The sequence below is a fragment of the Diprion similis genome, chromosome 3 (assembly GCF_021155765.1).
Source record: "Diprion similis isolate iyDipSimi1 chromosome 3, iyDipSimi1.1, whole genome shotgun sequence".
NCBI classification, from domain to species: domain Eukaryota; kingdom Metazoa; phylum Arthropoda; class Insecta; order Hymenoptera; family Diprionidae; genus Diprion; species Diprion similis.
This window is the reverse complement of record NC_060107.1, coordinates 12,184,376-12,206,983: the sequence shown is the minus strand read 5'-3', so window position 1 is coordinate 12,206,983 and position 22,608 is coordinate 12,184,376. Positions and strand designations below refer to the sequence as shown.

Sequence of the window (22,608 nt, the reverse complement as noted above, 5' to 3'; positions counted from 1 at the left end):
TATATAACTTTTTTCTTTTCACCATTCGCTCTGAAAATTATCAAAACGTATAATTCAATTAAAATCAAGCGTTTGACAATATAAAGGTAGAAGGTTTTATGTATGTTCAGCAGATACAACCTTTTTCCATTATGATAAGAATGAATTGAAAATAAAGATCAAAACAAGGTCGTAACTGGTCGTAACCACTATTTCTTGGTTATCTGAAAAAATATAGAAATCTTAAAAAAAAATTCTCGAAGATTGGAAATGAAACTGATCACTAAAACGCATAAAAAATTGAAACTCAGCAAGTTATACAGTGTGGATGTTAATTTTCTGAACATCGATTAGCCAAATCATTAATTATCGGAATGATAGCAGGGTGGCCACACACCTAGAAAATTTGAAAAATTTGGAAATGTCAGGGGATTTTTAATTTGGTCATGAAAAAAACTGAAAATATCACTTTTCTATCATGGGAATTAGAAATGATTTTTTGAGGTAATAAGTTTCCTGTTTTTCGTGCAATTTTTGCAGGATTTTTTAGCTGCGATGAAAAGAATTTGAAAAATTGTAAATACTCATCTTTATTATCTTTGTAATGTTTGTAGTAGAAACTTATTTATCAATTTTTATTAAAAATTATTTATGTAATTACCAAGTTTCAAATTTTTACTATTGATATTGTGTCTAATAAATATTTAAGTATTGGTATTGAAAAAATATATGCATTTTCTATTCAAAATTTCAATCGCTCGATGGCACACATGTTAAAATTATTCGAACGCCTTCTGACCTCATGCACATGTTTTTTCTGCGCAACTTGATTATATTTTCAAGGTCAGACCGAAAAAATTTTGCCAAAGCTCAAACAACGGCCACTCTAATGTATATATTATAAATATATACATATGTATACATATATATATATATATATAATTGTATATATTAGTATACATTTTTCTTTCAACATTATTTATTTTATATCTCAAACAGTCTAGACAAAACGATTTATGTGTAATAAAATTTGTCATTGTTAAAATGGCTGGAAGAAGACTTTAATGTCAATAATTTTTAACTATATAACTGTATCAAACGACATAATTCAGACAATCCGAACCGGTCTGCCTGTGACTCATGTCCTTGATCATTTATTCAATTATGAGGCCCTTTTCTTTGCCTTCAAATTCATCTTTTATGATTCAAAAAATTCACACTACAATCTAGCGAACTATTTAATGACTTTTTATTCGATTAGAATATCTCATAGTAAAGATTAATATTGCACTAAACTTCATCATCATTCAACTTTTTATAAATCAGAAATTGGCAATCCCTAGCTACATTGACGTGACACAAAAAATTGAAAAAAAAAATTCAATTATATTTTGACTTCTATCACTTATTACACGCGCATCACGGTTTATACGTTTTCGGCAAACATTTATACCTATTTATTAATTATACTTTATTTTTTTATACAAAATGCCCATCGCCAGTTTATTTACTTACCAACAGAGATTTTAAATGATTTTAATTAAATCCTCATTTTGCATTGGAGAAACTTTGCTTTACGTCGCTTGCAGGGTAAACAGACCACTTTGGCACGGAATATTCATACTCACGAGTCTTACAATATTATATTGTGACATGTTGTCGCGACAACCTGACGCTTGTGGTGTTATAGTGCATGTCGTAACAATTCACTAGCTCACGTTTTATAATGACTACTCATTCTGTTGGGATGGGATCCTCTTGCAGACTGTGCCACGCTTGATGACGATGGTCCGGGAATTTGATTGCGTCTATCCAATGTCTCAGACGTTCTCCTTTGCTGCTGCAGCTCAGCATGAGACCTCCTTTAAAGTAAAAAATAGTGAAAATTTGTGCAAGCAGTAATTTGTTTGGACCTGTTTAAGGCCATATGGTGTCGAAAGTGGCAAGTAAGTGGTACTTTTTGGTTATTTAAAGGGATATCCTAATCTAGAACCTTCATAAAACTTATGTTTTTTTCTCATTTTTTACAGCATATGGTCTGACAAATATTTGTACAAAATATTTTGGTGAAATTCGTAAAATTGGTGATTCTATAGTAATTCTAAGGGCGCCACATACGGTGAAGAGTTGGACGTCTCAAAACAAGCTGGCACTGTGCATTACTGTGTGAAGACTGAAGAGGTAAATACAAGATCTGAAGAAGAACCGTTTTACTAGTATGATCAAAGTTTCATACCCATTTATAGCCCTGGGTCGCTGGTGGATTTACCAGTAAATATCAATAATCTGGTTAATATTTAATAGCCTGGTTTGAACTATATGAAAACTTTTCAGAAAACTTACTTTTCGAGTGAAAAAAAACCACATGACGAGTCGAAAGAAGCGGTTTTTTTCCTCAAATTATACATTTTCTGAAAGCTACACGTTTTATGAATGCTGTCTCCAAATTTTATCAATAAATTCGTAAAATCTATAGAGATTTCGCGCTTATTTAAAAAAATATTACTGTTATCGATAATAATTGTCAAATATCGCAATCTAAGTAATTTTTACTGCAAAAAAAATTCTATCCAAATAATTACCGCGACGCATGTAAATCTAACAGATTTTTTCCCATGTGTTAGATTTTATCTATTACTGAACTTACTGGTGTAATGATCTCAATTGGAAGATAGAATAATAAAAAAAAAATGTACGGATTTCAATACAAATAAAGTAATGAAAAATCAATCCATGTAGTGTACGATATTCTTTAATTACCCAGGTAATCGTTGCTCTTTCCGAGGTCCTTGTCCCAAACGGAGAGACACAACATCTGACTGGTGAGGTCCGTGAGCCGTGTCTCGAAAACGAACTCTTCGTTCCACTCTGGGTTTAGGGTCTTCCATTTGATTCCTGTGGTGTAAATTGCAGAAGTTGGTTTCCGAGATTCCTTCTTTTTGTTCTCGTGGACGTTGGAGAAGGACCCGCTCGTTTGCTGCGAGTTGTCTTCCGGCCGCTTTATCAGGTACAGCTTCACGAAGGGGTCAGAGAACCCGTTGCTGTCCATTGCCGGCAGATTGGCAGCGCGCAAAATGCTGACCAAAAGAGCGCGTCGGCGAGTGTTGTAGCTCAGAGTTACCAGAATTTGACCCCTTGGACTCAGATCCTCGCCCCAAACTTCCTCTTCGTGATCCACCTGTAGTTCAAACATGACCATTTCGCATAGACGTGAAAAATACCCCCAACAAAATGTCACTCAGCAATTCTCTTATGTAGGTACGTTACAATCATGATGATCTGAAGGGTCTTGTGTGCGTAATGGACGAACGTTGAGCCAAAGAAATCTCACAGCAAAGATAAAACATGGCAAAAGCGGATATATTTTGAATAATACTGGTTGAGGCGACAGCCATACAAGAGCAAATGGTTAAACATTTGATGATGACTGAACATCATAACCGTATGGGCCATGCCAGGGTGTATAAGGTGTACGAACACAACTTCGTTATAAAAATGTAATCTTAAATCACGAACCTGGCAATGATTCTCCAGATAAACATTGTAGTGGATCGTTCGATACGGTTGAAGCTGACAGAGCGGCAGCTTGGCTTCTCCTAGGAAATCCTTGCCCGCTCGATCGTCTTGAAGTACTAATATGTGAAGTGCTCTGCCATTTTTCATCTGAAACAGGTATTATAATTCCTGACAATATTCAAAGACACATGAAAGTAAGTGCCGTAAAACTTACGTCTGTCTCCGTGATACCGTAGAAGGTTACTGTCTCGTTGTACTCCGGGTCCCGGGTCTTGTGAACAGTTTTTGTCCTGAGTCGCTGGGACGGGCTCCCGATCGCAATTGGGAGGATATTGAGCTTGCAAAACGAATCTGTCAGGCCGTGGATGTCCATGGGACGGAGGCCTCGAGCACGCTGCACTCTGCACTGGAGGTACTGTGCCACGGGGTCGTATAGCAGTGAGACTTCCAGTGTCCCATATCCGTCCCCCGCTGACGCTGTAATCGTAGACTTGATGAAGAGTTTTGCTGTGTTTGAGTTTCAACTCCACGCGATGAATTTTTCGTACACGTATAACCGAGTTTATCTACATATAATTGAATCACTGTCGCAACTGACTGACAGGGATGAAGGCGATTCAGGACGAGGAGAAAGACGAGAGAAGCGTACGGGATAAGAGGAGACAACTACTTGTTGCTCAAGAAGCGTAACGGTACAAATTCGTCTGTTCACCCCTGGAACCGAATCCTCATCTCACAATCGATTGACACGTGCCTCGAACATTGAAACAAGTTAATCTAACGTTTCCTTCACGCTGTATCACAATCCGCTTGCGTGATGGAAGGTTTAAGACACCCAGTGGGCTTTGCTTTCATCACACGCCTGCAATTTAATATACGGCACTGAATGATTTCCTCGCTAAGGATTTCGACATTGCAAATTTCCGGTTGCAGTTATTCCATCGAATCGTTGCGCATACATTGGGGTGAAAAATTATAGACATTCTCTTGTCACGTGAGAATATCGGGAAAATCTCACGAGAAATACATAATTAAGATAATATAATATAATTCCGCATTCAAATAGTGGAATAATTGTGGTACTGAATGGATAATCACCAGCTAGTCCCCGAACTATTTGTTGCAGCGCCTCGTAATGGTTCTGATTGTTGATCGGACCCTCGTTGTTCACGACCAGGATCTCCGGATCCATTTCGTGATAATGGAGTAGACTGTGACTCTGATTTTGATCCAACATCATAAGTCCCTGGCTGCTGCTCGACTCTATGGAGTCTTTCCTGTAAGGTTGTAGATCACGCGAAGCGGCAACAACTCAAAATTAGTGCATGACTCTCGACAATCCTATTCCTACGTACCTGAAGCTGTGTACCTGATTGCTGTTAAGTTGGTCCGAGGACGCCTGACGATGCTCGTTCATAAACTGAGACTGAAATCCTTGTCCAGAGTTCCGACCCTGTATTCCATGACCTGAAGCTCGTGGTGAGGGAAGCGGTTGCACAGATGCAGTGAAGGAAAATTGACTCTGACCGACATCAGTAGCAGAAGCCGATCTAAGGCCGTTACTGTAATCCCCAGCGTTTCCGGAATTCTGGCGGCTATAGGCGTCGCTTCTTGGCGCGAAAACCGGCGTTGAGGATCGATTGTTCTTCTCCTCAGCCAAAGTCGGCGTTGGCGATGAAGCCTCGTGGGTTCCAAGCGAACGGCTCATCGCCAAGCGACGACCCGCGTCTTCGTCAGAGGATGAATCTGGCTCCAGAGACTCCAGAGACCTCAAGTTGTTGACAACAGCCCACGAGGATGCTCTCGAAGTGCGCCTTGGCCTGCCGCGTTCCTGTTAGATTCGGAAGAGATCTGGTCGCGCTTTTCTTGGACGGAATTTAAACATGCAGTGGGTATATCATATACGTACGAGTTTTTTATCGGGTAGAACGTATTTTGGAAGTCCTTTGAAAAACCAGGCGCCACTTTTTTTCCACATTTCTCTGGTTTCCGAGCAGATTCGGCAGAGGAATAGCCTGGGTCGTTGGGAATTTTGAGAAAAACCAATCTGTGCCCCGCACGACACCATCGTTGCTTCGATACCACATTTCTGGCAAATGTGCTTACGGCAGTCCTTGCAGATCGCCGGACCAGCTCCAAGAACAGTAAATTTCTCACCGCATAATGCGCAAGAATATCGACTGTGCGACGTGTCTGCACTTCCAGACAAGTTTCCGGCACTCACGCAATTACGTTTCATGTTCTCCAGCCTGTCGACCAATCTTCCCACTCGCTCCTGTTCCGATAAATCCAGCGCTTCCGCTCTACGAATAACCTGTGGATATAATCGCCATGCAATAACTGCACTGAAAAACTAGTTTCACTGGATGGAAGCTCGCGGCAAACAAGTATCGCATAGTTTACTATATAATGATTCAAATTACTAGACACTTTAAATCAACCGTGATTTACATGGCCCAAAACCCATGAATCCTGGGCTAATTTTTTCGGTTGAAAATATGCATCTGGCGGAAATCGTAGTGTAGATATTGCGATGTGAAAAGCCTCTAATTATTCTTAGGAAACACTTTATACCGAGTTAATTATCAAATCCCGTTTTTATCGAACTCTGTAAATGCAGAAGATAAATAAATGAAGAAAAATATTTAAATAATTTTTTTTGTTGTTGAGCTCTTGCCAATCCATGAAATCAAACTAAAAATGGAAAGATCCGATTTTTCACACAAAAAACACATTAGATTATATTTTTTCCGACGATAGGAAGTGCTAAGAATTCGAAGACAAGAGTCCAATTCGAAAAAGTGATAAGATTGCAATCGACATGTTTCTCCCAAATGGTAAGGTCTAGAGACTTAATAATTTCAGAATTTTTACATCGCAGACTGTGTGTCTAAAGTTGGTTTTTGCTGAGAAGGATATACTTTGAATCTTAGAAGATCTCAACGATCTAACGGAAATCTGAAAACGATTCGTTCGTTTGTCTGTTTGAATTTACCAGAAGCCACTACTTCGTTCAATGCGGAAGCACCAACTGAAATGCATTTATTAGCATTGATCAATACTGGATTAGGTACCTACAATACCTATTCATTCCAGAGACAACTCAGTCGTCAGTCGAAACGATAATCATAGCGGTCTATTGTAGAGAGTTGCGTGCAGAACGATAACATCTACCTTTATGGAAAGCTCTTGACTATCGATCTTGCTTCGCGTATGTACACGGTGGTCGATCCAACCGTATGTCATGCCGCATCTATAAGGTGTGTACACGGGTATTGAGGCACGTAGGTATACCTACCGCCACGTAATGTTAGAATGTAAATGTTGATTCCACTCCCTCAACAACTTTCTCTTTGGGGTGTCTATTCCGTTTGTAGATAACGTTATCGGAAAGGCAGATGTTGGATAGTATTCTCAATCGCAAAAGAACAACCATCTGCGTCGATCAAATTATTGACACAATAAAGCAAATAGCTAGTCATATTCTATTATATATTCTCTTGCAAACTAGAGTACCCTACTGCTCTACGTGTTATACCTGCTATAGGCTCTATCAGCTATAGCCATTTTAAACCACTAATCCAGTTCTATTACTGCAGGTAGTGCAAAATCCATACTCACACCGTTGAGGGGTTAATCGACTTTTGTTGGTGACACGTGTTACTGACAAAATCTGCAAATGAATCTGGGATGTTAAAAATTAGCCCGATAAATTTTTCCATTTCTACGTACAGCTCATGGAATGAATTCGATTGGACAGATGCAAAAAAATAATCCACGTAGATTCAGTTTGAAATTCTGATGGAACGCACTTGGAGAAAGTGCTTCATTCAATATATTTAATTTCCGAATTTAAAAACCGAAACCCTTGATAACTGTAACAATGATCCCACAGCTCGATAATGGACTACAAATAAAACCAAGTTACACCTCCAGACAATTGATTGTACAGTATTTCACTTAGGAAATGTACCATTGGAAAGAACCTTTTGACTGCTGTTGACTGTTCAAGTTCAATAGTTGTCGACGCTAAAACTGCATACTGCTATTCGAGTTGAAGGTAGGAGGGTTGGAAAATATCTTGAAAATATATTACCTCTATAATGGTACAGCGTTCCTCCTCCGTAAGTGCAACTTGTGACCCGGAAGGATAGTCGCTTCTGTAATCCAGTGACCCTGTCTTCACGGACCATCCGGTACGCAACCTGGAAGAGCACAGTGGATGGTTGTAAAGGAGAAGCAATAAAAAATGATATCTATTATTGACTCAAAGTTGATTTCGCAATTCGCATCAAAGTCTTTAATCTCCCAGGCAGCACACTTGTTGAAATATCGACTGTCATTTGGATAATTAAAGTCGACGTCATAATGTCAAAAGTTGGAAACGTTCACTTGGAGTTGGCAGAAATTCGGCAAGATGGTGATTATTCACGTGAGATGTGTTGAAGCTTGTCAGCTGCGTCGATTAATGACTTCAAAAACGTCAATAGAAAAATTGTGAACACAATAGAATAAAAAAAGAATCTCTTAATTCTCGAAATTTCAAAGTTCTATTTGGTTATTTTTTTACGATTTACAATTAAATCAATTTGCAGTAGATTTGTACACTACTCACTGTAAATTGACAAGCTAACGAACATTGGTGCGTATATCATGATTAACATAATGATACAGTCAACTATTCATTTCAAATAATCCCTCTTCATCACTCTCCGATTAGTTGACTTTATTTTCTGACAACATGTTTACATCAAATGTGAGACATCGTGTTCTACTTGGGTTATAAGGTACGTAAAAAGTGTTAAGCGATCAATTCAAAGTTTTGTCATTCGACAACGGTGCCCGGATTTTTGGATTACCAAACGAAACTGCGCCGTTCTTATCAAGTGTACATATACAGGTAAATAGGCATATATATATACACCTATATACGTAAGGATCAAGCGGGCTGATAAAGCATCTCACACTCCTGGATCGCGGATGAGCCCCACCGAGAGATGTCCCAATGGACATTTACGAAGAAGTCGCAGTCTATAGTATGTTCTCTCAATTGGTTCGTCACCATCGCAACACTAATTACGACTCGATCGATCGTTGCTGTCTTTTGCACGAGAGTTCAGTATATAACGCACATTATATAGCGAAAAGACGAGAGATTTCACAAGTGTTATTTGATGTGATTGCGAAACTCCTCCTGATGCAAACGTTTAAGGATGAATTGGCCCAAAGTATTTAAATTTTGAAAAATCTGCAGCAATGTTATTTCGTTATATATACTTACTAGATAATTTTAGTAATGACGGTATCGTTGGTATTTCTTTTGTGAAAACTTGTTCAAAAGATTGTTAAAAATTTGAAAATATGTGTGGCTGCTTCTTTGAGGAATGTAATATCTGAAATATGTTCGCTATTACGCGATCTAACAATATAGGGTGAACTTTCTTTTCAACACAGCGGAGAACTGGTCATTGTATCTATACGTCTACTCACTGCTGACGTGCTGCAAAGAAATAACTACACCTATATAGCTATACCGTTGCTCTTTCGATCGACTTTTCCCGGCGCAAGGTCAAAGAGAAAAATGTCGAGAAATAAAGGGTTTGAAAAGACGGTTGAAACTCAAACTCGACCATCCATCATAGTACAGGAATGAACGAAATTACGCCAAAAGGTTGGAGCATTCGACTCTGTAATTTCCTGTGTGAGCACTGCGTGATTTAACTTGATTAAGCACCATTCCTACCCTTGAAGCTTAAGCTTTATCACGTTATTTAACGTCACGCAGGATTTGAGTTCCAATTCGAAATTGAAATGCAATTGGATAAAAGTATTTTTTCCATTTCTAAATGCCACGACTTTTACACGGTCAAAAAAAAAAAAAAAAAAAAAATAAAAAAAACAATACTTCGTTATATATTGTGAATGAACAAGTTTTAAAACATCGGTATTCTAAACCAAAGAAAACATTTCTGGACTAATTGAAAGACATACTTTATAGTATATGTATATATATTTAAGTATAGATCCACTCACTTTGCTCTTAGGGCGAGATGCCTGTCGTTTGGACAAACCCATCTGCCACCCCTGGTTCCAGTATCCCCGAGATCAACCATCTTCGATCAAGTTTTTCGGTGAGGGTTTAAAGTCTCAAAAAAGCGTCCCCTGGACGAGGTCGTTCTGAACGTAAGGACTCCGTGGCTTGGCAAAGTCTAGCTTATTGTCGCAGCCAGGAAGCATCGGCCAAATCTGCAGGTAGATGATCTCGCTAATTCGCACATCGTCTATCACGACGTGTCGATGTGTGTTGTTGTTAGTGGTGAAACTGTGCCGACCCCAAAAGTAGGTGGGGTTTGCCCGGGTGACCTATTTTCCCTCGGAGGAGCCGGGCTGCTGACCCTGACCCTTGGATCCTGCGGTGAATTCGAGGCCAGGGAGAGTTTTCTCCGGGCTGCTACGTCATTCACGATGGGGTGTCTCAATGGATTCGCTCCAGCATCCCGGCGCGGCGCTCGGCAAGAGTAGGTTTATTATTCCGTCACTTATGCTTCCAGCCAGTAATTCATCTGGCGAACAAGGTCGAGGATCAGGCAATTGAATTGCGTCATCGGGTTACGCAAGTGTTCATCGAATTGTGTGATTTACCCTCACGTGCCGCAAAAGTATATGAGAACATTTCTTATTCACCACACCCCAATTATTTGCGGCAACTCTAGTTTATTTACAAGGCTAAAGTTAGTAACGTTAGGGTATCGAAATGTTGAAAGAAAAATACTTGAAATCTAAATTTGTTGATGCTGTATTAAGAGTTTACTTTATTCCAAGTGAATCTTAAAGTCGCAACATAACGACCTTTTCCAAAGATGCATCGTTGCATTAACGTTACAAACTTCGGTCTGATGTTTATTTTTATACTTGGCACCATTCCAGTGCATTTTGACTATCTGAAGTTTAACGACACGTATCCTGCCAAGCTAGAAATTTCAGTTACCCCGACATTCTACGGAGTCTGTTAACTCCTAGAAAATTTAATTAAGAGAGAACTCACGCACGTAAGCACAAGATTGGAGATTTCAGTGGCAACTGTGATTATATGGCGCGGTTTAACGTTCGTCGGACCTCGAATATCTTTTGAAATGAAATTCTAGTCACACAGTATTCCCGGTTCTCTATTATGCGCTCTCAAAAATCTCATAAATCTGATTTCACTCTTTGTACAGCACTTGTTCCAAAAGAATGATATTATTGTATGCACGTATAAGCTGTCGGCCATGTCGTAGAAATCTATGAAGGAAAAAAACGAATATCAGCTATTTTATCAGCAATTTCTTTTGTTCTCGTTCGTTTTATACTGAAAAATTATTGGTCTTGTTAGGAATAGCACGTTTTTTCAATAACTAATCACCACCTATTTGATAATCCAATGCACCCTACAAATCTTAATCTTTGTTGCACAAAATAAGATTCTTCGAATCGCAGTCCGAATTCCCTCACGTATAAACCGTGAGTACGAAGGGCTTATTGTTTATACGTGTCCAGATTTGGGGGGAATTTGATTATAGGCAAGAAGACGTGTCGAGGAAATTACGGGCATCAGAACCTGACGGCGACGACTGGCATGGCTGACATCATTCAGCCCCGTTAGGTTGTAAATTAATTTTGCTATTTATACCCCTGCTTCTGAACGTCTTGCTGTACGTCAAGTTTAAGGATAAATCGACGAGATCGTCTGGATCAAAAGTTAGCAAAAGAGAAATAAACCATTGAAAAAATCTCCAACAATCGTATTTGTGCCAATAACGTTGAACACGGATGAATCAACATCCCTATTATGAATTAAAAATAATTCTTAGCAAATTCGAATGACACAAGCTCAGACATCAACATTTTGAGAAAACTTTTTAAAATTAGAACATCTCTAGGCTCGTCTATGACGAACAAAATAAGCTGAAAATATTAAGATGAATCTTATCATTTTGAACGTTGTAAGTATAAAAACCTTTTTTGGAGTTGTTGATATGTTAACCCGTGTTATTTGGAGTTACTCGGATTCATCTTAATTTTGTAATACAGATATTGTTCCATTCGCGTTTACTATAACTCGTGCTAATAAATGAACTGGAGATTTTTCGACCAGTTTTTCTAAATCCTCAACTTTTGATTCAGACTGTCCGGTCAATTCATTCTTGATTTTCATCGAAATGAAACACCCCGCAAAAGGAATATTCTGCAAGCTTGGAAGTGACGGATATACGAGTCTCGTCAGACGTGCAAAAACAAACTCGAGACTCCGACGTCATACGTGGAGCAGAATAACCCCCACGCGACGATCACGACTATGTAATGTCGTAAATCACGGTCCCTACGTATAGAAATACATGTGCAGTATTACATCTTTGGGAAGGACGAAAATTTGTGCCACGTGTCATATGGAATTTCCCCAAATTTACTTTTTCTGAGCAAATCTGTTGCACTTAAAGCTCTAATTACCACAAGCTTCAATGAATTTAAACCAAAACATACATTTCTAGAAAGATATACGTACAAGTTTTGCTTTTTGCATAATAACAAATGGTCTGATTTTGTATTTATGTCGAGTAAAACGGATTCGTGCATCGATAATCAGAATCCGAATTACGCGGTACGAATATTTATTAACGTTCATTCACAATCAAATTGATTGTGAGTAGAATTTTTTCCAGGACAACTTGAGGCACAATCATCAGTACCCAAAAAGCTCAAGTTATTTTAGGCGTACCAAAATTGTATTACGTCTTGTATAATTAAGCGGCAAAAGTTGGTGTCTACAAATATTTTTTGAAAAATTGTTAAACGAGATTTGAAAGAAATTCTTATGTAATTATTAGAAAACTGAAATTGCTAACGTTTCTAAAATTCACCGGAGACATATTATAAAGAATGCAAAATATGAAAATTCGTCTCGATATCCAACCGCCATTCTCAAGTTCCTCGAACAATCTTCTTAAAATATTTTTACCAATGGACGTTAATCTAAGTTTCCCTTTTGAGACTATATAAATTCTGCAGGTACTGTACGAACTGAGTTGTCTAATATTAATGCAATTTATTTCCGTTACAGTTGATGATCCGTAAAACTTCATTGCCGCTGTGATCGAGCAATTGGAAACAGATATTATTAATCTGTACAACAATACAACCGTCGAGCGATCTCGGAAACTCATACTAATTCCAAGCAACATTCGCGGTATAAAATTCCACTACAATCTTCTGACAATGAATTAGAGCAAAATGCAGTGACATGCGGGTAGTTGAATTAGCCATCAACGATGCATTGTATTATGTATTATCTGAAACTCGGGCCGAGATACCGGCAGATTAGCTGCAGAGTTCTTTTCGCGCGTGATAGAACGCGTTCAGAGAATCGACCGCGTCGTATAAATTTAGAAGAAAAAAAAAAAAATAAATAAAATAAAATGCTTCACCTACGTTCAAAATTACAATACATATAGCTAAATCACCGTGCACCGATACAGTCTACTGAAAGCTTTGTATTATTATATCTTATAGCAGAACCGGGCGCTCCGAACATGTTCAAACGCATGAAATTAAGATAACTAACAAGGTCGGTTTAAACATACGTTACCATTCGACGTACGGTTTAACGACAATTATTTCTTTCGACTGGCAATGAGGGACTTTTTTCATTCGATTTCTTTCTCTCTTGGTCTTCCTTCTGCGGTATAGATTCTCCCGCAAATGCGACTAGTCTCCCTCCCAGAGAGAGAAAGCCGAGACGCGTCTGCTCGTACGCGGAGTTCGCCACTGCCGTGCGGCAGGTGGTTTTAACGCCTTGACCCGATAGGAGCTGCTTCCAGAGCTCAGGGCCGTCGCTAGAGGGAGGAAAAAGCGGTTCGCAATCAGCCGCTCAGTGGATTGGATGGTCGATTCACGCTTCGAGATGTTCCCACGCTCGCCTGTTGCTTGCGCGTACTCGCTTCGAGGGGTTGTAGCATAGACTTATAGAGATAGACTGCGCGGTCTGTGCATCGGCTGAAGCCGTAATTCGAAAGAGAGGGCATAGCTGGATCCGGACCTCTCTGTTGCACGGTTAAAAAAGTGGGGAGCAGTCGCCAGGAGGGGAAAGCGATAAGGCAAACGCTTGTATGAGGGTGTGTTTCCCTCTCCAAGTCACGGATTAGAGTGAGAGGTCCGGCTCCAGCTGTTGCCCTCTCTTTTTAATTACGGCTTCAGCTCGGTGCACAGACCACGCAGTCTATCTCTATAGTCTATGGGCTGTAGCCGTCGAAGCGCAGGGCTGTGGCTACTGAACATAGGGTCAATAGCTTAGATGAAATGATAAAATAAAAACACAACGACATTGCAATTTTCAGATAACACAGTTTTCTCTTTCTAATCAGACAGTATGTTATACGCGTATTAGTTTAGTCACACTAATACATTGGTAATCCAAATCCAGAATTTCGACCAGGGGGTCGGTTATATAATTTCACTTTTCACATTTCCCACAATCCAAGTATTCTAATTGGTTTGCAAAATTTAGTCAACCATCAGACTGCTTGGGTGGTGGGAATTGTGAAAAGTGAAATTGCATAATCAACCCCCTGATTCTACGGTACAAGCTCAGCTGCCATCTTGAATTTATAGTTTAAATCGGAAAATATCGATCGTAGGTAAAAAATTGTCACAACGATACTTCCAGAGAATGAAATTTCCCACAAGTTTAGTTATGATTGTTTTTAGTCAAGAGTTGGAAATGGACGAACGAGTTATGTAACAACAAGAAATTCCCTTTAAATTCAAGATGGCGGCCGAAGCTACCGCAGAATCTGGTCGAAATTCTGGATCTAGACTACTAATGGACACCACCACTCCCCTCCCACCAAGATTGAAAAAGCAAATTGTAGTATCTAAAAATTGGAATTTCAGATGTATGTTCGTTTTGACTGGACTAAAGTGGCTAATTTCGAATCGAATTCAAAGATCAACCGTCTTAATCATAATTTAGAAAAAGCGAACAAACGCGTTTGAATAATTTCCACTCCGGTAGAAAAGAAAATACATGGAATTTTTTTAGAACTTTCTCTATAAGTTATTTTCATATACCACAGTTTCAGACCATTCTGAAAAAGTTTGAATATTTTTGAGAAAGTTTTGCAGAGGCAATCCAAGAAATTTTAGAGAATTCCTGAAAAGAATGCGTATTCTTTCGGAACTTCGTTTTCTATTGAAGTCTAAAAAAAACTCCGAGTTTCCGTCTTGTGGACTATTTATAAACAGTGGAAATTAATTTTCCTGGATTGCAGCTGAAAAAACGTGGATATACTCGTCAAATAATATTTTCAGTAAAACTAAAATTACGAAAACTGTTCAGAAATTCTCAGAAGTTATCAAGGTTTTGATGTGAAATTGTTGAAATTAATTTTCCGCGTATATAGAAATTAAGATATTTCTGTGAAACTCCTAGAAATTATAAGAATTGATTGTATACTCCAAAGAAAATAGATTATACCGTCAAAAAACCATCTTCTGAGTAAAATCTGAAAAATTATTTTTGCCAGGGCAGTAATTTTATTTGCGCCAATAACCGTGAGTACGAGTGAAACAATATCCCTATGTAAAAGCAATATATCCCATTGTCAGTAAATTCGTATAACACAAGCTAATTGTAAGATGTTAACAATTTTGTGGCTTTATTTGCGCATTATATTTGCGTTATATTGCAAGATTTTATGAAAGTTTCAAGTGAATTCGCGGAGATTCGCTCAGTGAGCAAAATAAGCACAAAATATTAGAATCAGATAAAAAAATATCGGAATTTAAGCAACTTGAATGTTTTCACCATGAAAAGTTCTGTTAAATTCTTAATATCATAGCTAGTATGATTCTAATTTGATTGAATTGATGTCAATTTCACAGTAAGGGTGTTGTTTTATTTGTGTTCACCATCAATGGACCAATTAACATTACTGAATATTTCTTAGACGAATCAAATTCCCTTATAACTTCATTTTTGCAAGTTCGCATGAATCTTCATGTCTTTTTTAATCCAAAATCGTATTATCGTTTTACAAAATATTGTGTATGAATTGTTCTCGGCTTGTTTTCCTCCATTCATGTCTTTATATATATATATATATATGATTTGTAAAAGTTAGAAAAATTATTTATTTATGATGTATACCACTATAAGTATGTATATAATATGTTTATAATAAAAGCTATTAATATACATAATATTATATATTACATACTTCGAATTCTAACATTATTGTAAACTATATACTCTCATTAATAATAATAATTGTTTTGGTCGGTCATCTGGCACAAGTTTTGTCCTAATTTTTTTTTCTTTGTACTGGGCTTCTCTTTGAAGTACGGTAAAAGTTTATGTTCGTAATATTCAATTCAGTATCCATTTTCGGCGACATGTATAATTGACTTTATTATCGGGATTTCATTTGGTAACGGTAGATTAAATGATGTATATAAATGAATTATATGTAAATAGTTTGTACAACGCGTTCTGATTGTTCATTTGCAATTGAATTTTTGTCATTGGCGATTAATTGGTCATCCAAACAAAATATTTAAGCTTTACTCTTAGAGGTAGTGTCTTAGGTACTTTCTTTGATACTTATCATTACAGCATACAATTATGAATAACAATTGATAAGGTAAATGGTTATATAATTATATTCTTACCATGCAATTACTGGCCTTAGTGGTCAATTTGATGGAATTCTAAATTCGTAAATAATGCTTCCTGACGTATGTAAACAAGTATAGAAAATATATTATACGCGTTTTCATAGAACAATAATCAGATTCTCTGGTGAAAATTATTTTCTGAAACTTCCAGAAATTTCTACGAGTTTATTCAAAATGTCAATTTCCGGTGTTTTCTCAATTTTTTTGAAAAATCTGTGACAAGTTTCATTAATTTCTAGAAATATTGTAGAAATATTGAAATTTGTATGCAGTAAATTAATTTCTGCACATTCATGATTCCCTTGATATTCATCTAACTTCAACTATTTCCTCAAAATTTACAATTTCTTTCGTAGGTTTTGCTAGGTTTTTATAACACGGTTCCATCAGAAAATACTTAGTAACACTGGAATTCGGAACAGTTTCAGATTTGTGAGAGCTAATAAAGTTCTGAAGAAATGTGAGCAAAACAGCGAAAGCAAAATTAAACTTTGTTAGAAATAGCAAGAAAGATGAAAACTTGAGGTTTTTAGATTTTCAATAAAAAATAGTTCATCAAGGTTTTGAATTGTTCCTAAAATTCACTCAATTCAATCATAAACTTTAAGAATCTTAAAAATTAGTAGTTTTTCACATTTTGAATTACATTACAATAACAAAAGTATGAGAAATTTCTGAGAGTTTTTTTTATCAGGAGAATCGGTACAACGCCTATTTTCTTCAAATCTAAATCTTACTTTAGAGAAATATCGCAATAATAATTTACCTTGTTATTTGTCAGCAGTTATTTTAAATTAGTAGACTTCTTAAGGGAACGAGCTATTGCTTCAACTCTTTCCCGTTTAGGTACGATAATTTTTAAATTATTTTCAAGTAAGCCCGTGTCGACTGTTGAGACATATTTCTTAGGTGTTCGCATCTGTTTTCTCCTCCTATTAATCTCTTTGGAATATTTCGAATCCAATCTTGATTCTTGCTCCGTTTCGTGGAAGTAATTAGGAATGTCTCCGGTTTCTGGTATTTTTTCTTCCACAGGGTTTATTTGGTTTTCACATATTCTGGACAGCTCCTCATTTACCTTCATACGCTCCTCAATAATTGCACTTAAAATTGTTTTCGTCCATTTCGGGTTTGTCTGTTCATTCATAGACATCTTTTCGTTCACTTCCTTCGGTTTGTCTTCAATACTTGAACATTTTTCAACAAAAGAATGTGGAATTTCGTCATGCGACACTATTTCGTCCGGAATATCAAGAATTTCAGTTTTGATTTCCTGCGAAATTTGATCTGCATGAATTGTGGAAGCCAAAGTATTCAACTCTGTTTTACAGTATAACTTGTCATGATGATTATACTTCAAGATATTGTCAGTTTGAGTAGAAGACATTTCATCCTTAACGATCCTCTCGTTCTGATTGATACCATCATTCTCCACTCCTGTGAACATATCCTTATTCCAAGTCCTTTGTTGGTGATTTAATTTTGTTGAACTCTTGGAACTAACTTTTTCATCACTCGAGGAACACAGCAAGCTCAGCTGTTCTGAAGTCAATGCCGTTTGGGCGTTTTCAAACGCAGAACGAACATACTTGCTCAATTCTGGTTGATCTGGCTTCACGTTGTGACTTTGCTGCAAGTGATTTCGCACGGATTTCATGCTACTGTACCGTTTTTCGCAAATCAGACATTGCAAATGTTTCTTTCCTAAATGGGTAACGAGATGAGATCTGCAACAATTTCAGATAAGAGTCATTACATGAGTTGAATGAAAAGATAGGTCAACAGGAAAAACCGTTTAAAAAACCTGAAGCATTTTATTTTCGCCAATGGTGATGAACACGTAAGAAATAACATTCCTGTTATGTAATAAAAATAAATCTGATTAGATTGAAACGATACAAACTAATTAAGATATAAACAATTTTAGGAACGGTTTTATGATCAGAAAGTTCGAAACGATTACACAACCATTTTTTTGTTGTTTTATCTGATTCAAACGTTTTTTGACTCAGGTTTCTCGCTGACCGAATCCCCATAAATTCTCTGTAAAACATTTAAGTGTCATGTTACAGCTTAACTCTGTTCATTCTGGATGTAATTTGACTATGGAGATAACTTGTGAAAAAAACTATGAGTAAAAAATTTTTCAGGCGATCTCTGGATGTCTCCATGGTGAAAATGAACCCAAAAACGTTAAAATCACATCAAGAGCACCTCTTGTCAAGTTGTTTATATCTTAACTTATGTTACTCGAATTTGCTCAGATTCATTTCTGTTGAGTAGTAAGGATACTGTTTCATACGTGTTCAGTATGATTAGCAAAAATAACTGCTACATTATTTAAATTTTTTTTTCCTGCTTTCATAACTTCTGATTCGGATAGTGGATTTCATTCATCCTTAATTAGAAATCAGTTTTACAACTTACTTCAACCTCCCTTCGTGACAAAATGTTTTGCCACAAATTGGACACTGAACAGCCATGTTAGAGCATGGGGCTTCTTGATGGACGAGAGCAATGTGCCTCTGCAAGTATTTCGCGCTGTTGAATGCCTTGCCACATTCGATGCAAATGGTTTGCGTTTGCCTGTCATGAATGGCTCTGTGTTCTTTCAGCGCAAAAGAGTTGGTGAAGGTTTTATAGCATATTTCACAGCTCAACAAGCCCTCGCCAGTGTGTTTTCGTATGTGATACTTGAGCTTCTGTTTTTTGGTGAAAGATTGACCGCAATACGAGCAGACGCATTGTTCTTCTTTGGTGTGCACACGAATGTGAGAGTTACATGCGCCTTTGTCCGAAAACCGTTTATCACAAAATGTGCAGGTGTATGGCTTCTGCCCTGTGTGAATCCGGATGTGACGAACCAAATTACTGCGTTGCACAAACTCTTTTGGGCAATGTGGACAACGATGCTTCGGTCCAACATGAATTAATATATGTTCATGGTAGCTGTCTCTTCTCTGAAAAATGTTAAAATGAACAAAAGGACGATGATTTTCTTAACTTTTGATATCATCATAGAATGGAGGATGTGTAGTGCAACTCACGTTAAATATCTTTTCGCAATATGGACAAGTAGAAGACTTGTCGGTTTTATGAAGCTGACGGTGTCCATAGAGGCCAGATTTGCTTGAAAATCCTTTTCCGCAATCTGTGCATACAAACGGACTTTCTCCTAGATGATGTTCTTCGTAATGAACTTTCCTGAATGAGAAAAAAAAGTAATAGTATTGGTTCAACATCGCATCTTGTAGTGAAATTATTTTCAGCAACATTGAGCTACGACTTTATTCGGAATGCAAATTTCTAGCAGTTTCTCAAATGTTTTAAAAAGTCCCTAAGAAATTATAATAATCTCTCAGAATTCTGTGGTAGAAATACCTTAATTTCTATTTAGGAAATTAATTTTGGCACATTTACAGAAAAACCTTAATACTACTCAAAATTTTCTGAAACGTTTTCATAATTCTAGATTTATTGAAGATATTCTATTACAAATGCGTTCAGATTTTTTCAGCTGTATTACAGTAAAATTTATTTCACTTGTACTCTAAGCATTTCCAATTTCTCTCAAACATCTATTTCAGTTTTCTGTAATGAAATAATTTAAATTCTTTTAGAAAATAAACTGCTGAATAATATACGAATGCTTTTCATAAACTGTCTACAAGTTCTCAAAATCCGTCAGATGTAATGGAAATAATTCAAACTTTTTTCAGAAATCATGCAGTTTTTTTGGTGATCTGTTAGCTAAACCTCTGTCTGATTTTTTTTACCACTTAATAATTGCAAAATTCAAAATCGATGTGCGCACCTGCTTTCCTTCGAGTCGAATTTATGCTTGCAAAGTCTGCATCGAAAACCTTGTTTGTTATTATTAGAACTATGTTTCAATCTGATATGAGCTTTAAGAGCTCTGAGGTTCGACAGCTCCTTTCCACATTCATTGCACGACTGTAGTTCTTTGGTTTTTGGGGCATGGGTGTCGTTGAAATGAATTTTCAAAGATTTCTTAGACCTCATTGTGACATGACACATAACACATCTGTAGATAATCAGCGTAGTATGTTTTTTTAAGAAATGCGACCGCAACAGAAGCAAATTTGGAAATGTCAACAGACATTTCTTACATCTGTAGGACAAATCGTCAAACTCTATTTCACTTATTTCTTTTTTATGTCTACTCAACAAATGTGACGTGAAATCTTTTGTTTTACTAAGTACGGTGGAACAGATGTAGCATTTGAAAGAATTGTTTTTAAGATCTCTTTCACCTGGTAATAAGTCACTTTCCAAAGTTCCACCTTCGCTTTCATCTTCTATTTTAATCTTAGCATTGCTTTCTGCAGTTCTTGTATTAGATTTGCTCTTCTCACGGTCTATTGCAACAATTTCTTTGATACCATCAGGAGAATGGGCTTCAATTGAACTTTTGGATTCCTTTTCACAAATATTTTTGTGCGTCTCAAATGCTTTCAAAGTGTAAAATACTAGATTACAAGCACGACATCTGTGACCTTTGTTAAAAATGTGAAAACTGTGAATCGAATTTATGTGTTCCAAGAGGTTGTGTCTTGAACTTGATCCCTTAAAAATGGCGTTGCATATTTGGCACAATAATCTATTACGGATTTCAAGATGAACATCTTTCTCAGCTTCATTAGGGTTTGTTAAAAAGCATTCGACTTGATTAGGATCTGGATCTTTCTCTCCCAAATATCTTTCAGTGAAACAAGGATTCTCCTGTATCAATATTTCTTTACTCTTACTTTTGACATTCAAGGACTTTACTTTATGCGGCGAAGTGATTTCGTCAGCCATAACAAACACTCGATCCTGTCTAGTCTATAATTTTCAGTTTACTGGCTTGTCGTTCGACCGTATTCTTCCTCAAGATTTGTTGCTGGCTATGAAATCTTTCCAGTCATGACAGTTTCAATCTTTTCTTGCAAACTGCGATAACCATTTTGCCATAAAATCACTCCTCGTTATTACTTCCGATCGTTCTTTATCAACTGCTATGTAACAAAAGTGTGTGGAACAGTGATTTGAATAAATTTGTTAATTTTTATTCAAACTATGCGAACTTCATCCATCACAGTGATAAGTCCAATTACGTAGAAATAAATCGTTTTCTGGAACATAAAACAGTTACATAATTTGAATATTTATCACCAAGTTATTCAGTGGCAATGACTTACATATCAAATACTAAATACTTTGTCTCAGATACTTGGATCATGGTTTATAAGATTATGCTTCATATTCCATAAAAGTTACTCAGAATTTGAATATGACAACCTATCGATGAAATTGAATTTCTAGAAATGGAAGATCTATACCAATTTTGAAAAAAAAATGTAAACTATATTTTACAAGTATTAGTTTTCCCTAATTTCGATATTGTTGAATACATTGTGACGGATTGATCATAATACAAGGGACAACAAAGAATGTATAGCGTAATATTTATTTAATTCTGGGAAAATAATACACGAAGTTCGATGGAAATATTATAAAGTCGAATGATAAGAATGTGGAATAATAAATTACAGCTGACCAAACAAAGAGGTATAATTCATAGTTCGTCAGCAAAACTTTCAAGAAAAAAAGATAGTGCGTATAGAAATCAGATAAAATATTTTAAACTTGGAATGGAATCATTTAGCGGAAAAAAAACCGAATTAACTGGAATGGATCAGGATATAGTCTTACAAATCTAAAATAGAATGTTAGTTAATGAAGACTGCAAATTATTCCGTTACCGCTGTCGGATCAGCCTGAGCATCCATTAAGCATAGCCCCTAATGGCCAATTACAAAAAGTAACTACGAACGGCTGGTACGGAAGGGTTTTCCGTAGTCTTTTCTCAATTTCTAAGTTTCTACACCGATGTGAGAATTATCAAATTCTGCGCGAATCATTGGTGGATGAAGTTGGACAAGTTTTCAACAGCCTGTGACGCAGACGAGATTCCCCGATGATTTCAGCTGCTAGACATTAAATCTGATCACGAAAGCACAGCTAGACAAACAATATGGTCTAATAAGTGATTTTAAGTATTATGATTATTTAACTTTAACTAGATTTATTCAATAATTTTAAGCCCAACAGCAATTCGTCTTTTAATATAGTGTAATGGAAAGGAATACTAAAGTTCGATCGTAAACAATTGTTTACAGTCTATACTCTCGGCTGGACACGATTGATGAGACTCTAGTTCTAGATGGACTTATAATTACGCAAAATACATTAACGTACTTATTAATCATAGGCGCTTTCCTTTTATGTCAATTTTCCGACACCACCCGACATTATGTGATTTCATTGCATTATTCTGTTAGATCCGATTAATGAAATCACTTAGTGTCTATTCGTGTCTATTGAATGCAGGCACTCGTGTAA

General features: G+C 36.8%; 2 protein-coding genes across 12 annotated transcripts; both read right to left on the bottom strand.

Annotated features, from left to right (window-relative positions):
- Positions 1-1,158: 1,158 nt before the first annotated feature.
- LOC124404258 (rabphilin-3A) lies at positions 1,159-13,310 on the bottom strand. 10 transcript variants are annotated; one of them, XM_046878247.1, is made up of 10 exons: positions 13,113-13,310; positions 9,529-10,033; positions 7,592-7,700; positions 5,405-5,809; positions 4,851-5,326; positions 4,594-4,772; positions 3,710-3,972; positions 3,496-3,642; positions 2,740-3,157; positions 1,159-1,841 (listed from the first exon to the last, which is right to left on the bottom strand). In XM_046878247.1, the coding sequence occupies exons 2-10, from the start codon at positions 9,606-9,608 to the stop codon at positions 1,714-1,716; spliced, it is 2,205 nt and encodes a 734-aa protein (XP_046734203.1). In that variant the 5' UTR covers positions 9,609-10,033; positions 13,113-13,310; the 3' UTR covers positions 1,159-1,713. The 10 variants fall into 10 exon arrangements, with proteins under 10 accessions (XP_046734203.1, XP_046734199.1, XP_046734200.1 ...); XM_046878243.1 differs by lacking the exon at positions 13,113-13,310 and adding an exon at positions 7,119-7,180 and having other exon boundaries at positions 9,529-9,705; XM_046878244.1 differs by lacking the exon at positions 13,113-13,310 and adding an exon at positions 7,119-7,180 and having other exon boundaries at positions 3,710-3,963; positions 9,529-9,705.
- Positions 13,311-16,891: 3,581 nt separating this feature from the next.
- Positions 16,892-22,078, bottom strand: LOC124404311 (zinc finger protein 600-like). 2 transcript variants are annotated; one of them, XM_046878344.1, is made up of 5 exons: positions 21,969-22,078; positions 20,018-21,338; positions 19,251-19,407; positions 18,631-19,163; positions 16,892-17,930 (listed from the first exon to the last, which is right to left on the bottom strand). In XM_046878344.1, the coding sequence occupies exons 2-5, from the start codon at positions 21,022-21,024 to the stop codon at positions 16,988-16,990; spliced, it is 2,640 nt and encodes an 879-aa protein (XP_046734300.1). In that variant the 5' UTR covers positions 21,025-21,338; positions 21,969-22,078; the 3' UTR covers positions 16,892-16,987. The 2 variants fall into 2 exon arrangements, with proteins under 2 accessions (XP_046734300.1, XP_046734301.1); XM_046878345.1 differs by lacking the exon at positions 21,969-22,078 and adding an exon at positions 21,884-21,952.
- Between the last annotated feature and the right edge of the window lie 530 nt (positions 22,079-22,608).

Coding starts and splice junctions, on each gene's coding strand:
- LOC124404258 (XM_046878243.1), bottom strand. CDS start 9,570: ATGGGTTTGTCCAAACGACAGGCATCTCGCCCTAAGAGCAAA. Junction 7,701..9,528: donor CATCTCGCCCTAAGAGCAAA/GTGAGTGGATCT, acceptor GTGCTCTTCCAG/GTTGCGTACCGGATGGTCCG. Junction 3,158..3,495: donor ATCTGGAGAATCATTGCCAG/GTTCGTGATTTA, acceptor TTTGAACTACAG/GTGGATCACGAAGAGGAAGT.
- LOC124404311 (XM_046878344.1), bottom strand. CDS start 21,024: ATGGCTGACGAAATCACTTCGCCGCATAAAGTAAAGTCCTTGAATGTC. Junction 19,408..20,017: donor TTCGACTCGAAGGAAAGCAG/GTGCGCACATCG, acceptor TTTCTCATTCAG/GAAAGTTCATTACGAAGAAC. Junction 17,931..18,630: donor TGTCACGAAGGGAGGTTGAA/GTAAGTTGTAAA, acceptor AAATTGTTGCAG/ATCTCATCTCGTTACCCATT.